We start from the raw sequence: 14,880 nt of genomic DNA, 5'->3' as shown, positions 1-14,880 counted from the left end.
TGTGTGTGTGTGGGGGTGTGTGTGTGTGTGTGTGGGTGGCTGTGTGTGTGTGTGTATGTGGGTGTTTTAATGCGTGTAAAGAAAGCCTTTAATTGACCTTTGCAAAGGCTTCCTGTCAATATGTGTTTGCTCAGAAAGAAATGAGGGGAGTTTGCCCAGTATGCTCTGTTTGCACATTGCAGGTTTCTGTTCCTGTTCAGGGGCATGATTGGTGTTTAATTTTTACATTAACATGAAACTGATGTAAATGTTCCTCAAATTTATTCTTTGACCTTGAAAACAGGAATGTGACCTGCACCTGCGGAGCTGGATAACTGTCAATCATCACTATCTGTGACGCATTGCATCTGCAAGTAGGCATTTGATGGATTGTTAGTATAAAAATATAAATTTAATGCCTTTTACATTTATATACAGTTTCTCTATTACATGTATAATAACATGGTATTAATGACATTTCTATTGAGACTTGCCAAACCCTCAACTTCCCTGTGTCTGTTTGTACCAGAGAGAATTAAAATACCGGCTTCAGGCAAACGACAGGTTCTCGCTGAAAAATGTTTTGTGCTGTCAGCTTGAATTTTCTCTAATGTGTATATTTGTGCCTGGCACAGGGTAAATGAGTATGATGTTGATTACTCACCAGCGCCTCATCCTTCTCATTGTCCTCCTGTTCCAGTGCAGTGGTTTCCTGCTTGTGCAACTCGTTGTTGTCTGATTGGTTGTCTTCTCTAGTTTGACCTTTCACCTCTGGCTCTGACTGGTCCCTATAATCAGGCTGCTGCATGCATGCATGGGCAAGTTAATGACGAAAAAATCAAACAAACAAAAAACAAATAGAGGAGAGAGGGGGGAGCAGGGGAGGAGAAGTTGTGGAACGACAAAAAAGAAGGAAGAAATGACAGAAAAGACAAACACAACAATAAGAAAAAACAATACAACCATGATGGTGTCCATTTATGTGACAACATTCAGAAAAATAAAAAAATTAAAAAATGACTCATGTATCTCACAAGACAAAGAAGAGGATGTAGAGGAAGAAGAGCTTGGTCAGAGAGGAATAGGAGAGAGTGGAGAAAAGAAGGAAAAGCAGAATGGAGGGTAGAAGGAACGGCTGAGGGGAGGAAAGAAAGGAAAGATGAGAGGGAAGGAACGAAGAAGGACATATGAGGGAAACAAGAATGGGAGAGAGGGAGAGCAGGGAGGAAGAGATAAGACGAACAGGAAGGCAAGAGAAGGAGTAAGGCGGTTAGGATGGAAAGTCAGAGTAAAGAGTGCGAGGAATCAACAAGGAGCCCAGGGAGACACCAGTGCAGGGGAGATGGGGAAGGAAGTAGACAAGAGAGGAGAGGGGCAACGGAGGAAGCAAGAGGAACCAGAAGGGAGCAAAAAAGTGGTGAGGGAGAATTGTGTAGGTGAGCAGGTGTGAGGAGTGAGACGGTCGTTTTAAAGGAGGGAAAGGAGAAAATGCAAGTGAAGTGCAGAAATCGTCGGTTATGGTGCCCGTGCAGAGGGAAGGAGGAAGGGATGAAGAGAAGGAGAGAGAGGAAGGAAAGGGGAGAAGAGATCGGAGGGGTGTTGGGACTCAGAATTGGCCTCTAATGGAGTCTAAACATTGTTTACATACTTAAACTTTATAATTTTATAACAGCTTCCTCCAAACAGACAAATTAGATTAGAATAGAATAGAAAGCACAGAGTTGATATAAAACAAGCTCCCCTCGCCATGAAGGCAGTAGAAAATTGACTTTTAGCTGGTACATTAAGTTGATTTGTTTTGCTTTGTTTTAAACAAATTAAAAAAACTAAACCAGTGCAGTGACCTCACTGAAAAAGTTTCCAACATAACCAGATTTTTAAAGACAAAATGATTCTTATTCCCATTTGATTTTTATGTCTGCCAGTTGAAAGTATGAAGAATAAATGTGCATCTGTAGTACAGCAGACTACAAAGTCCAGCTGAGTAACTTTAATATCTTTATGTGCCTTACAGTTTATTGAATTTCATACAGACCATAATATGCTTGAAAATACAGAAATGTTCAGGGTAAATCATAACTCACTGACAATCAGTTCTAAACTGCGAATTCCCCCAGTGGAGCATTTCAAACAGAAAATGTGGCTTATGAAGTTAAACCCATTTAGACCAAGCTCAGCATCTCATCTGCTGCTTTTCAGGGACTTTTGCGGGAAACTCTGAGTCATAATGCCAGATACATTTTCTTTGCACAGATTAAAGTAGCTAACATATCTAAAGACCAGCTCCAGTATTTAAACTAAATAAATTCTGTCATCAAACTGTCCCATTGGCCTCCGCGTGATGCCATACCCAAGCTTTAAATGTAGGTCTAACTATGGGCTATGACCCATTTTGCTCAGCCACACTACAGTAGATGTAAACCCAGCTTTTTATGTTTGGCTTTGCTGATGAAAATACACTTTAATAACCTTCGCTATGTCCATGCAACAAACAGGCTCCATTTGAGGCCTAAAGCAGCATCTGCATACCAGGTTAGGAGGCAATTAACAGCATGCGAAGAACACGGGTGGCACTGTGTGCAGAGATTTACACTGGCATCCCAAATCTGACTTCATCTATTACATCTCTACAGCAAATGCAGTGGTTTTTTTTAACATGACTTTATGCTTGTCACCAGAGTGATATTTGCCCCTTCTCAATAGTGTTGCAAGTCTGAAGAGGACAGACAAATGAGCGTTTTGTCTAGTATTGTCAAGATGTAGCGGGGGTGCATCAGATTTGAGCGTGCTGTGTAAATCCATTCTTCACTGTGTGGAGGAACTAAAGCAGCATGTGTAAGTGGGATTGGAAGTGTTAGTCAGCCAAATTAAAGGTCAGGCACTGAAACAAACACAAAACTGGAGAATAGGAAAAGAAACTAGTGATAGAAAAAAAACAACAACAAAGGTAAAAGCTTAATAATAATAATAAATGAAAGTGAAAGAGTGACAAGATGAGCAAGAGGAGTGTGTTTCTGGTCTTTTACCTTCTCCTCAGCGGTGTTCAATTTATCATGGTCATCAGAGCAGGGGAGGGAGGCCACAGGAGATGCTCCTTCCACCTGAGGGTCCCGTGCACCTGTTTGGGGTTTACCCAAGTTGTCTACCCGCTCCACAAAGGCCTGCAGCTGTGTGTGCAGAGCCTGAAGCCTGCTGGTCAGAGCACCAACCAGAGGCCGATCTGCCAGGTCAGACAGCTCTGAAATCTGGAGGGGAAAGACCGTCAGTTCTGGTTGAAAGCGCTCAGACTCAGAAATGGCTCAGACTGATAAAATAATATGCAGAAAGCCAAAAGGTGTTGCAATAATGCCACAAGCAGTTTATGGTTAGTCATCTCTTTCTGTTTGCAGCACGAGGTTTATAAAACAGTATCTTAAAAACTGCACTGAACCAGGTGTAAAAATATAAACGCACGGGTTTTGTATGGATGACACTGCACCTACACCTACACCTAGTGTTCATGAAGTTCGCTTTACATTATCCATAACAACACCTGCATCTTCAGGGCACAGGGTTGATTTGCGTGTTTCATTAAATTCTCGAAAAGCTGACTATTAGTAAAGGCTCAGGCTTCATTTGTAATGAACAACGCAGCAAACAGAAGACATGCACCTGGCTGTGAGGCTGAGGTTTCTCCAGGTCACATGGCTCTGCTGCGTCATTGCTGCAGACCTTGTGATAGATGGATGGGGAAGAGGAAGAGGAGAGGCAGTTGGACTCGGGGGAGGTCAGGAGCTGTATTGCCGTGGAAACCAAGCGAGCCTGGTCTCTCATGGCCAGCAAGGCATCGTGGTCGTTGTGCCCCAGGCACCCAGGGAGTGAAGGGGTTGTGTCAGCATTGTCCTCGATCTTCTTTTTTCGTTCCTTGATCTCCAAGGCGTCATTCTCGCCACCAACTGGCTCTTTTCGGTGGGGTGGACTGATGAAGAAACAGAGATTTAAGTAATCAGAATTCCTTAGCTTAAAGGATTAGAAGTTCATCCTATACCTCAAAGTGCTCCGACAAACAAATAAACAACCTATAATCCAAAGATAAACCTTTGTGTTTTGTAAAGAATCTCAACAACTATTTTTTTGGAGTTGATTGGACATTTAGCCATACACTCATAATAATAATAATAATAATAATAATAATAATAATAATAATAATAATAGCTTTATTTATAGAGCACCTATCAAACAAAGTACAAAGTGCTGCTCTTACAAAAGATGTGCTGTAGAAACACAGACGCACGCACACACACACGCGCACACACACAGAGTCTGAGAGCAATTGGAGGTTCAGTGTTTTGCCTAGAAGCCCTTTGACATGTGGACCAGAGGAGGTGGGTATCAAACAGCTGACCCTGCAGTTAGCAGGCAACACACTCAAACTTCTAAGTCAAAGCCACTGAACAAAGCATCCGCTGCTGAGATTGACACTGTCAAATCACAGCTTCACTCAAAAATAGTGACTACCTGGTGGGGAGGCACTCAGCTGAGTCTCCAGCCTCTGCGTCAGTCTCCAGTGCCAGTCGTAGTGAGGAGGAGGAGGAGGAGGAAGGAGCATGGTATGAGGCCAGATCACATCGTTGTAGGTTGGACAGAAGCACTCTATTCTCATACTGTAGCTTTTTCACCTTCCCGCTCAGTTCTCCAATCTGAAGTCTCGCCAGCCTGAGCTCTTCCTCCTGGCCAGAGGGGGTGTCTGTGCTGATAAGCACCGCCCCCTCCTGTATAGAGTGCACCGGGCTGTCATTGAGTAGCCCGTCCGTCAGTGATGATAGTGAGTTGGAGGACAGCGTGGACGTCGGGGGCGGGAGTTCAGATTTATAGCGGTTTATTTCGTTCATCAGGAGTTTGTTCTGCTCCTCCATCTCGATCAGAGACCTCCTCAGTAGCTCCGCTTCCTCCTCCACGAACTGGAGGTGTCGCTGGAGCTCCATGACGTTTTCAGATGAAGCCCCACCTCCGAACACCATGGCCCCTCCTGCAAGGCCAAGACCCGCTCCCAGGCCGCCGCTGACCCCAGTGACTTCTTGATTACAGTCTAAGAATTGAAAAATGGGGAGAGGTTAAGAGGTTAAATCAAAAGAGGAAGAAATTATAGAGAAATGTGTGAAATAGCTGCAGAAGAATCACACAATTAATTCCAATGTTTTGCTTCTTTTCATATATTGAGTGTCACATTTTTGTAGTGTGTGTGTGTGTGTGTAAGTATACTGCTTTTCACCATTCATCAATGACAAAAACCCCTTGTCAGCCCAATTTTTACATTTAAAAAGAAAAAAAAAATAGCTAATGCAGTCTATGGATTTAAGATCGCCTGCACACACACACACACACACACACACACACACACACACAATCTGACTGATACTGCAAGTTGAAAAACTACCTTGTGGTCCCTTCATGTCGTCCATCTCAGCTCGGAGCCCCCTGTTCTCCACCTCCAGCTCCACAATGCGTCGACTAAGCAGGTTGGCCTCCTCCTCCACCAGCTTCAGATGGACTCTAATCTCTGCCTCACGAGTGTGGGGGGAGTCAGCAACCTGAGGGGTGGAGCAGGGAGTTAAGTGCAGAAGATATATAGCAAAAAAGCGCAAAATTCCCTCCAAACCGTTCTGACCAGTAACAATATTTTCAGCAATATCCCTTCTGGACATTTACTGTAAATACTCATCATTGTTACAACTCATAATTCTGCAGAAAACTCATTGACTGCCTTCTGCTCGTTGAAATGTTTGTTTTCAGCTTGTTTAATCACTTACATGGCTCAAAAATGAGTTTGTCTGACTGACTTTTGTAGAGTGTTTTCACAGGCGATTTTGGAAAGTGGGTTGTAGCTATCATTTGGGTTTTACACAGAAACAAAGTATGGGGACAGTTTACAAACCATAACCACTGTAATTAGCTTGTGGCACTGTTTTGCAGCCCTCAGGCAAAGTTAAAGAGCTAAGTGCTAAGAGAGAAAGGAAAGAGAGAGAGAACATTAAAATTTACAGTAAATGGCTGAGTCCCAGTCATTTACTGTAAAGCTGTCTGCAGTAGTTTTGCTGTATTTTCATTAACAATATTACACTTTTTTTTATTTGCAGTACTATTGCTGTATGTTTTAATTTACAGGACAATTACGGTACCATTTTCCCATGGGTTTAGCTTTTCAAAGAACAGGTGGATGTATAAGAGTTCATTTTTGTCATATTCATATGGGACTGTTTAACTGTTTTTCTTTGAATACCGAGGTCTTTACAACCTCTTCATCCTTCCCTCACCTCCTCCACGGTGAGCGAAGCGTCGACGTCTCCATACAGTGACCTGTACTTGGCCAGTTCCTCCTTCATGGCCTCGCTGTCCTTCACCAGCTTGGTCAGCTTCTTGCACATCAGGGCTGATTCCTCTTTGGCAAAATGGAGCTGGCACTTCAGGTCTGAACTGTCCTCCTGCAGTGACGACACAGAACGATGAGAGAGCCCTGAGGTGACACTGATACAAAAGCTGCTCCATCACAGAGACGCTGACAGGCACAGAGAACTGTTATTAAATGTCAAATGCTTTGGTGACTGGTTTATTAGATATTTCAACGTGAAAATAAAGGAGCAAATTATTTCAATCTTGCGTGTTTTTCATATAATTCACATAAGGTGCAGACAAATAAAGATCCCCTTCAAGACCCCAAGCAATTACCATGATTAGAAAAAGTTTGTGTCTGAAATGTTATGTGGTACTTGAAATTTAAAAAAGTTTAGACAAAAGATAGACAAAGACACACATGACATTTCTTCAATGTAGACAAAGGGGAGAAAGGACGTGTCAAATCTGAACTACATTTGACATTAGTAGTCACATAAAGAGAGAAGGGAAGTCAGTCCGTCCCAGGAGAGAGGTTAGACAGAGGTGGAAAAAGAACAGAGACAGAGACAGACAGAAAGGAAAAGCTGCAGACAGATAATTGCTGGAGACACACAACAAGCTGACCAGACGGATCCATTCACACTCACAACTGGTCGACATTAGAGGTCAAAACTAAAGCATGTGAGGATTCTGTTGTTGAACTACTGCATGTGCTGATGTTGTGTATATTTTAGTATTTTTCTAGCCACAGCAATGCTTTGACATCATGTCTGGGAATCACAGGACACACTAAATGATTTGCTTTCTGTCAGCTGAATACACGAGCCACGATCCGTTACAGTAGTGGAACTCAACTGGGATGAACTGGCCTTTTCATTCGATTTAAATGGACACTTAAAAATAATGACACAGACCTTTTTGACTAACTCGTGGCTTTAGGCACCAAATGGTGAGGTCAGAGTCATGCTGTTGTGAGACTTTAGCAAAAACAATGAAAACAGAAACTCCAGAAAACGCACTCATTAGTGGTTTGCTTCAAACATCACCCACAACATGAAATGGTCATTTACTAACTCACTGGGATACAAAATACAGATGACTAAAAGTAGTTCATGAATGAAAAATTATACTACAGATATAATGTGCTGCTGTTATGGTACAGTGTTGTGTGCAGATCCTCGATAATAAAAAAAATATCTTATTTTCACTATTTTCACAGTACTTTATCAATCACTGAGGCTTCAAGTAAGACTTACAGGAAATGTAAAAAGTTGAAACACAGTACAGGTCATATCAGACAAGCTTGTAGAAGAACAATGTTTGTTACAGTTGAGCAACAGTAGATGTTTCTCTCTAATTCTACTCTTATTGTATATTTAAAAACTATAGGTCATTTCTTTGTTTGAAGGTTACTTGCTTAAATCAAATGGCTCAATTAAGGTTTGAGGGATTTCTAACAATGCAGAAATTACATAAATTTTAGCTCTGTGGTTCTTAAAGTGCTCTGACAATCCCACTGTAGACCTGAAGACAGACTGAGTTAGCAACTAACTAATGAACAGTGAAGCATTAAAGATTCATAGAGACTGAACGGGCAGGAGAGGAAATCCATTGATTTATCCTTGTGTCTGCTAGATGGTTTTACACAACTGCTTAAAAACAAACGGTCATCAGTTTACAAGACAATATGTTACTGTTTAGAGCTTTTTACTTCCCTAACATGGCATGAAATAAAAGATAAATCAGTGAATTCTGGTTCAAACTCTGTGAAATTGCTGTAATGTGAACGGGATCACTCATTATTACCAAATCCATTTGCTAATTTAGGGCAGAGACACACCAAGTCAAGGCTAAAGGGCAACTTCACCAATTTTCAATGTGCTCCCCATGGCTATAGTTCAGGGTGTAAATATACAATAATGCTTATAAACCTCTCTAACTTTCCTAAGTTAAAATATCTCTCTTCTTCTGGCTGAAAAATGCCTCCAGATGACATCACTTGTAGGAACCTTCACTTCAGGTTATGTCATCTCCTTGCACATACTATGGAGTTCTTGATCGTGGCCAACCTGCTTTTCCAGATATATTATCTGAACTCCTAATGATGTAAAACTCCTCCAGGTGATGTTTCTGATGGCAGTGCCAAATAGAAACAACTGAAATTACTTATTTCTGCAGCCAAAAAAGCTTTAAACTTGAAAGTATTCAGTTTAACACATAATTACATGTTACGTTACATAAGAACATCTTTTCAATAAAAGACAAACACCATAAACCATAAATGTGTAACTCTCTCTAAAACCCACCCAAACGCAGCTGTAACTCCTGCTGACCTGATGTGATCCCGTGCAGCCGATCCTCAGAAGCAGCTCTTTATTTGTTTTACGGCCTGTGGAGCATGTCCAGCCACATTAAGTGAGGCGAGGGCCAACGAATTTACAGCCATTTATGGTATGTGGCTCTGAGAGGAAGGCATTTGTTAGCAGTCGGTGAAAGATGGAGGAGAGAGAATTACCCTCAACACAAACTCGTTCTGAACTGACTTCTTAGTCTTCCAGTCTTAGTGTGTTGGTTTTTTGAACCACATATACTTTAAATGTCTGTGTTGCCTTTTCAATGTGGGAGGCGAGAGCGGTTTAGGTCATTTGGAAAACTTCAGAGTTATAAAATGTGAAGTTGAGATCTAATCTGTAATCCAAACCCAAACTCTGTATGCAGGACAAGATGAAGAGTGAGAGGTGATGAGAAAGCGTCATTAGTATGGGAACTGCTGATCTGTCTGTTTCACAATACCCGCAGCTTGTCTGGACAGATAGACAGTGAGGCTCAGAGGAGACTGCAGACAACAGAGGGAAACACAGACAGCTCAACACATGACAGCCTCACACAATCTTACTCGTATGTACTTTAATTGTTCTTTGTATGCACTTTAATTCTGACAATGCTTTGCTCTAGTTTTAATTGACATGTCACTAACAGTTTTATGCATCTACCTGCCCCACTCCAAAGACTATTGGTCCACAATGAAACAAATTGGATATTTGATCAGATTCTGGCTAATAAATTCAGTGCAAATACTGATTATGTTATAACAGTTTTCAATTTCACTGATGACATTTTATCTATTAAAGCTAAATGTAGGGCAATATGATGGGGCCTCATTTTGAGGAAGGCTTTTCTTTCTCATGATACATGGAGATATTGACAGTACCTTCATTTATGTGTAAATATGGAGAAAATAAACTGGGCTGGTATAAATCAATTAGTGAATGAGTGATAAGGTAAGTGGTAATACTTCTTGTTAGAAGTCAAAGGACACTGTTGCAAGACTTAATTACCACAAAAGAGACAAACAAATTGCCAAAGAGAAACACAAAATGATCGAAAAGAGACAAAAATGACAAGAAAGACCAGAGAGATAGGAAAATGACCAATGACCAAATACAACTGGCCTTTTAGTAGAATAAGACTAGTAGATACGAGAAGTAGTAGTAGAGACAAGTAGTTCTCCCTCGTAGTCCAACATTATTATGTAATTGAGTTTAAACACCTCTCCATCGTACAGTTTTGTGCAAAACCTTGCATCCTCTTAATTTTTAACAATGACTTTTAACTAGCTGAGGATTAGGGTTAAGTTTGCAGCCCCCAACATTGAAATTGCATGTAGAGGGAACAATCAATCAATCAATGTCTGTGAATCAATCACACTGATTGGTAATGACTTGTATTGATCTGAGCTGTCTGTTTCCTTCAGTCCTTCTTTGTCTCATTCAAAATCTTCCACCCTTTCGATATTAGTCATCTTCTAATGTATTTATCTCCCCTTGCTTTCCTGTCTCTTTTTACCCCAGTCCTGTCTGTTCCGTGTATCTCTGCTCCCACCATCAAGTTCTGCAGGTCATTCTGCTAAACACACTTGTTGTGTATGTGTGATTTATGTCACACTCTCTCCAGGTTTAAGAATCTTTAAGGTTTGTTGCTGACAGTAACACTTATCCTGTTTCTCTTATTGATTTCGTTGACTGTCTTGGCATAAACATGAGTAACTGTGTGTGTGTGTGTGTGTGTGTGTGTGTGTGTGTGTGTGTGTGTGTGTGTGCATGCATTACCTGTGGACCGAGCTTCTTGTCAGGTTTGTTGTTGGCTCTTGCTCCTCTTTTCTTCTGGGAGTTCTGTAACAGAGACACACACAGAGTCAGTGACTGTAAACTGTCTCAATCAGATTTAGACTGAATCTAGTCAAAAGTGAGGGAGAGGAGAGAGACAACAACCTACAGTGGAAAAGAGAGGTAGGATTTCAACATATGTCTACACATCTAAATAAATGATGCGTGGACATTTGCATGTCAAACTACATTTGGACCTGTTGACTATAAAAATGCTTACACACTTCACAGTGTTTGTTCACCTTCACCTCATCTCTCAATAGAACTCAAGTTCGACTGCCAGCTGTTTCACAACCATTCAACAGAAGCTTGTGAGTGGATTTTCACACCTATGACCATCCGTTTGGTGGGTTGGTAGCATTTTGTTCAACTCTAAAGTTTTTCCAGGACATACAAGCAAAGTCTGATCTTTTTTAGGGAATTTAAAAGTAAAACTAAAAACTGCATCCTGACAGTTTGCACCAGTTTATCAGCTTGTCCTTCAATTGTACCCCAACATACACAACATGTATATATTCACTTTGTCACCAATTCTTACTGTAGGATGTCAAAAACATTCACAAAATGTAAAACCCTTCTTTCTAAGAGTGACTCGTCCGATAATATTCGATTCAGCACATAAATGTCAAACTACTTAAATGTTAAACTACTACTTCTTGCAAACAAATAAACTGTCTTTGAAATGAGGGACATTTTCAGGGATATATATATATATATATATATATATATATATATATATATATATATATATATATATATATATATATATATATATATATATATATATATATATATGTGTGTATTTATATGTATATACTCAAAATCATTTTATTGATATTATTTTTTACATTTTAAACAGAAAATGATGTGAAGAAGCTGACAACTGTATTAGTCTGTGTCACACATGTTGTGTCACACATTTCAAACGGAAAGTTAACCAAAAATCTACCTATGAAATTAAACGTCATTTTAGAAGCTTACAACAACATTAGAATTTGCACAAAATAAGAATTTACACACGCATGCACACAGTTTGTACATAGTGTGATGACTCCTCTCTCTCCATACTCTGCTCTTGATGCAATTGCTATAGCAATGTGAATTTAATTACCACAATCACACCAATATGAGTGTGCAATTACAGCTGTGAAGTGGTGGAATGGACACAAAGGGAGAGAAAAGTAGAACAGAGGGACAGACAAAGGGAAATGGAAAAGAAAAAAGAAAATACATAATGACTTGAATGAATGAAAAACAGAATTGCAATGCTGAGAAATGTTCTCACACACCCACAAAAACACACTACACCATACTGTGTTCATCTGCGTGTCTGCTGAGTCCATCAGAGTCTCATAAATCATCTTCCTTGCTTCCCAAGATCACACACACAGACACACACACACAGAGTTGGGACAGTTGCTGCAGTGCAAGTAGCTAAGCTCATCTGGCTCAACCCGTTTCCATGGAAACAAGCTACTCTCTCTCTGCAATGAAGCACCAACAACAAAAGAAAAAAAGGAGGGATGGGTGAAGGACAGAAAAAAAATAACAAGCACTTGGGTCATTTTTGAAATGCAGATGCTGATTCTGAAAATGTCAACTTGGCAGGTTTGTGAATTTATAAAATACTGCAAGAATTTTCTAAATAATTCCTGTCATGTCTAGGTGGAGTTTCAGTGCAGCATCAGCATGAAGGCTGTTTGCTTATTTGTCTGATTTTCCAATTTACATCCCTGTCATTTTTTCACCTCTTTCTCTCTTTTCATCCCCTCGTCCTGTCATCACGCTTTAGACTGTTTGCTTACCTTTTAATTTTTTTACTCCTGCAGTCCTGCCCACCCTTCTGTCTCATGTCTCTCTCCCTACATACTGTATATATGTCCCCCTCCCTCAGTCATTTGTTTAACATAGTGCAAACACTCTATTAATGGCTCCACTGATCAATAATCCAGCCTGATAATGGAATCATCGATTGTAATTCTGGCTGCAGGATGAACAAATGTTGAAATAGTCAGAACAGGCTTTCAATCTGCTGGGGGGGCTTTGATGGAAAATGACAGAAATTCATGTCAGAGTGTTGAGAAGGAGCGTGTAGTGTAGCGAAAAGGAGCCAGACAACAGCAGCTGATTTTATGTTGTTAAATGATGTTTTAACCCTTGAGCCATGTTTAGCAGTTAGCTGCTAACTTATAACAACTTCTTCTATATGACAATTGACACTTACTTGCCTGAACGTCTTTGAACTGCCAAAAAGTTCCCTGGACTGTCAGTCGCCTGTCTGACTTCTCCAGACTACCACACTACATACTGTAAAAATAATAATAGTGTAAACTGGTAATTAGATACATGGACAACCAGAACCACAAAATGCTGACACAGTTTATAAAACACTTGTCTAAACCTATAATTACCAGCCTGAAACGTGTGTCAGAGTTGGCTCCAATTACTGGTTGCAGCAGCAGGTAAACACCTGTCTGAACTGTCCCTCTGAATAACCACTGGCTGAAGCAGGAATAAAGAACAACATATCTACAAACTTAGTTAATAAACTCTGCACCGCTGTAAAGTGACACCAAAATTAACAGACACTGCTTAAGGACCAATCACTTTTATAAAACACAAGCAGGTTTATTTTACTTCTTTCCTAGCACGGTGTTTTATTTTGCACCGATGTGCCTATTGTAACGAACACACACAAAATCACACAGTGACCAGAGGCTACTTCTCATATTGCCAAGGCTGCAGGTCTACAGTTACACTGCAGGTAAAGTGTAAGGTATTACCTTGACTTCCATGTTACCCAATAAAATATTTTACATATTTCTGATGCAGCAGCAGCAGCAAATGTTGTGTCTGATAACATTTTACTATATTTGCCACTGTTGATTTTATATAGGAGGAAAGCTGAAGCAAGAGAAAGATGGATGGATTTTCAAAGATATAAATGCTCTCCGAGCTCTGTTTCGCCCGACTGAACTGGAGTAGAGAGTGAAACCAATCAGGACAGAGAGGGAACGAGGACGAGATGATCAACGACAGAGCGTTGTCAGTCCTCTGGTATGGATGAGCAGCCCCAGCAGTGTGAACTCTCCTCTTCCAAATTCAATCTGATCTGCAGCTCAACATGGCGTGACACTCAGACTACGGAGCAGGGAGGAGAAAAAAAAAACACATAAAGAACCCTAAAGAAAGTCGGATGAGAGTGAAAAATGGTTACAAACTGGCTAAATAAGAAGTGATTGAAACTATGGCTATGGGGCGAATCTCTGTGAGATTAAAAAATACGGAGCAAATGACCAAATACACTGAAAAAATGATGTAACTTAGAATAAAGACTCCTCAGCAGGAAAATTACAAAATGCAAAAAATATTAAATCTAATAGTTGATTTGAATAGTAACAATAAATACACGGAGGTGAAAAAAGCATCCAGCAATCTCTACAGGAAAGACAAACGTATTAAAAAAGGCTTAACTGACACGTTGCTGCTAACTACTGACAGACTGGAGCACAGTACCATCTCTTATTTTTCTGTGTGCTGATGTGGTTTCCAAATGCAAATGGGTTTAACATCCCGTCCAGGCTACAGCCTGCCACACAGGTTAGATGACGATAGAGGAGTTTGCTCTCTGACAATGGAAGACGGAGGAAACAGAAGGACAGTTATCAGATTTGCTTGCCCTGAACCCAGCAGGCATGAAATCCTGAGAGCTGCACCTGAGAGGAGACAAAGTCTATGTGGAAATTATCGAATGCTTTCTCTCTATAAAGGTGGTTCATGAAATTGTGACTTACAAACACACGGTAGCTGCCCGAGTCAAACTTGTGACACTGTTTTATAATTAACTCCAGAGTGAAATGAAAGCTTCGATGGCACCTTCTCGCCTGGAGCTGGGAGATGATTAGCTGAGCATGAGACTGACAGCAGCTGGATATAGCAAACACCTCTAAAGCTCATTAATTAGCACTTTTTTAAATTATTTCTCATATGCATGAAGGGGTTACATATATTATAGTATATTATATTTTCCAAAGTTGCGCACTTAAGTAGTTGCCATTAGTTAGACAAGACGCCAATGTGCAAAGCCAGATTTATAAGTCAAATGATTTTTATTTCATCAAATTCCTGGGCTTGTTTAAGCGCTTTTCTCCATAAACACACAACATCCGATTGCTAGAGCGTGAAAGTTTCTGTCTGTGTTTCTGCAAACAACCTTCATTTATTTGAATTGAATGAGTGAACAGAGACACATGTATGCAGGAGAGGGGTCAATACACACACTGGAACAATGAGTCTACACAACATAACACAGCACTCAATGGGTTGTATAACCTGTGTGTGTGTGTTTGTGAGATGAGGATGG

General features: G+C 40.5%; 1 protein-coding gene across 3 annotated transcripts in view; it reads right to left on the bottom strand.

The window, feature by feature from the left end:
* The window catches only part of mtcl2 (microtubule crosslinking factor 2), an 82,427-nt gene that overhangs the window by 18,110 nt on the left and 49,437 nt on the right, over positions 1 to 14,880 (bottom strand). For 2 of the 3 annotated variants that reach the window (XM_067526939.1, XM_067526941.1), the window contains exons 5-11: positions 10,461 to 10,523; positions 6,273 to 6,440; positions 5,396 to 5,549; positions 4,477 to 5,047; positions 3,631 to 3,937; positions 3,006 to 3,224; positions 644 to 781 (exon numbers count right to left, since the gene is read on the bottom strand). In XM_067526939.1, the coding sequence (XP_067383040.1) occupies positions 644 to 781; positions 3,006 to 3,224; positions 3,631 to 3,937; positions 4,477 to 5,047; positions 5,396 to 5,549; positions 6,273 to 6,440; positions 10,461 to 10,523 (1,620 nt within the window). The remainder of the gene's footprint in view (positions 1 to 643; positions 782 to 3,005; positions 3,225 to 3,630; positions 3,938 to 4,476; positions 5,048 to 5,395; positions 5,550 to 6,272; positions 6,441 to 10,460; positions 10,524 to 14,880) is intronic. The other variant, XM_067526940.1, reaches the window with a different exon arrangement.

This window comes from Channa argus, chromosome 13 (assembly GCF_033026475.1).
Source record: "Channa argus isolate prfri chromosome 13, Channa argus male v1.0, whole genome shotgun sequence".
NCBI classification, from domain to species: Eukaryota; Metazoa; Chordata; class Actinopteri; order Anabantiformes; family Channidae; genus Channa; species Channa argus.
Note: the sequence above shows the minus strand (reverse complement) of the source record. Positions and strands in the feature narration are given on the sequence as shown.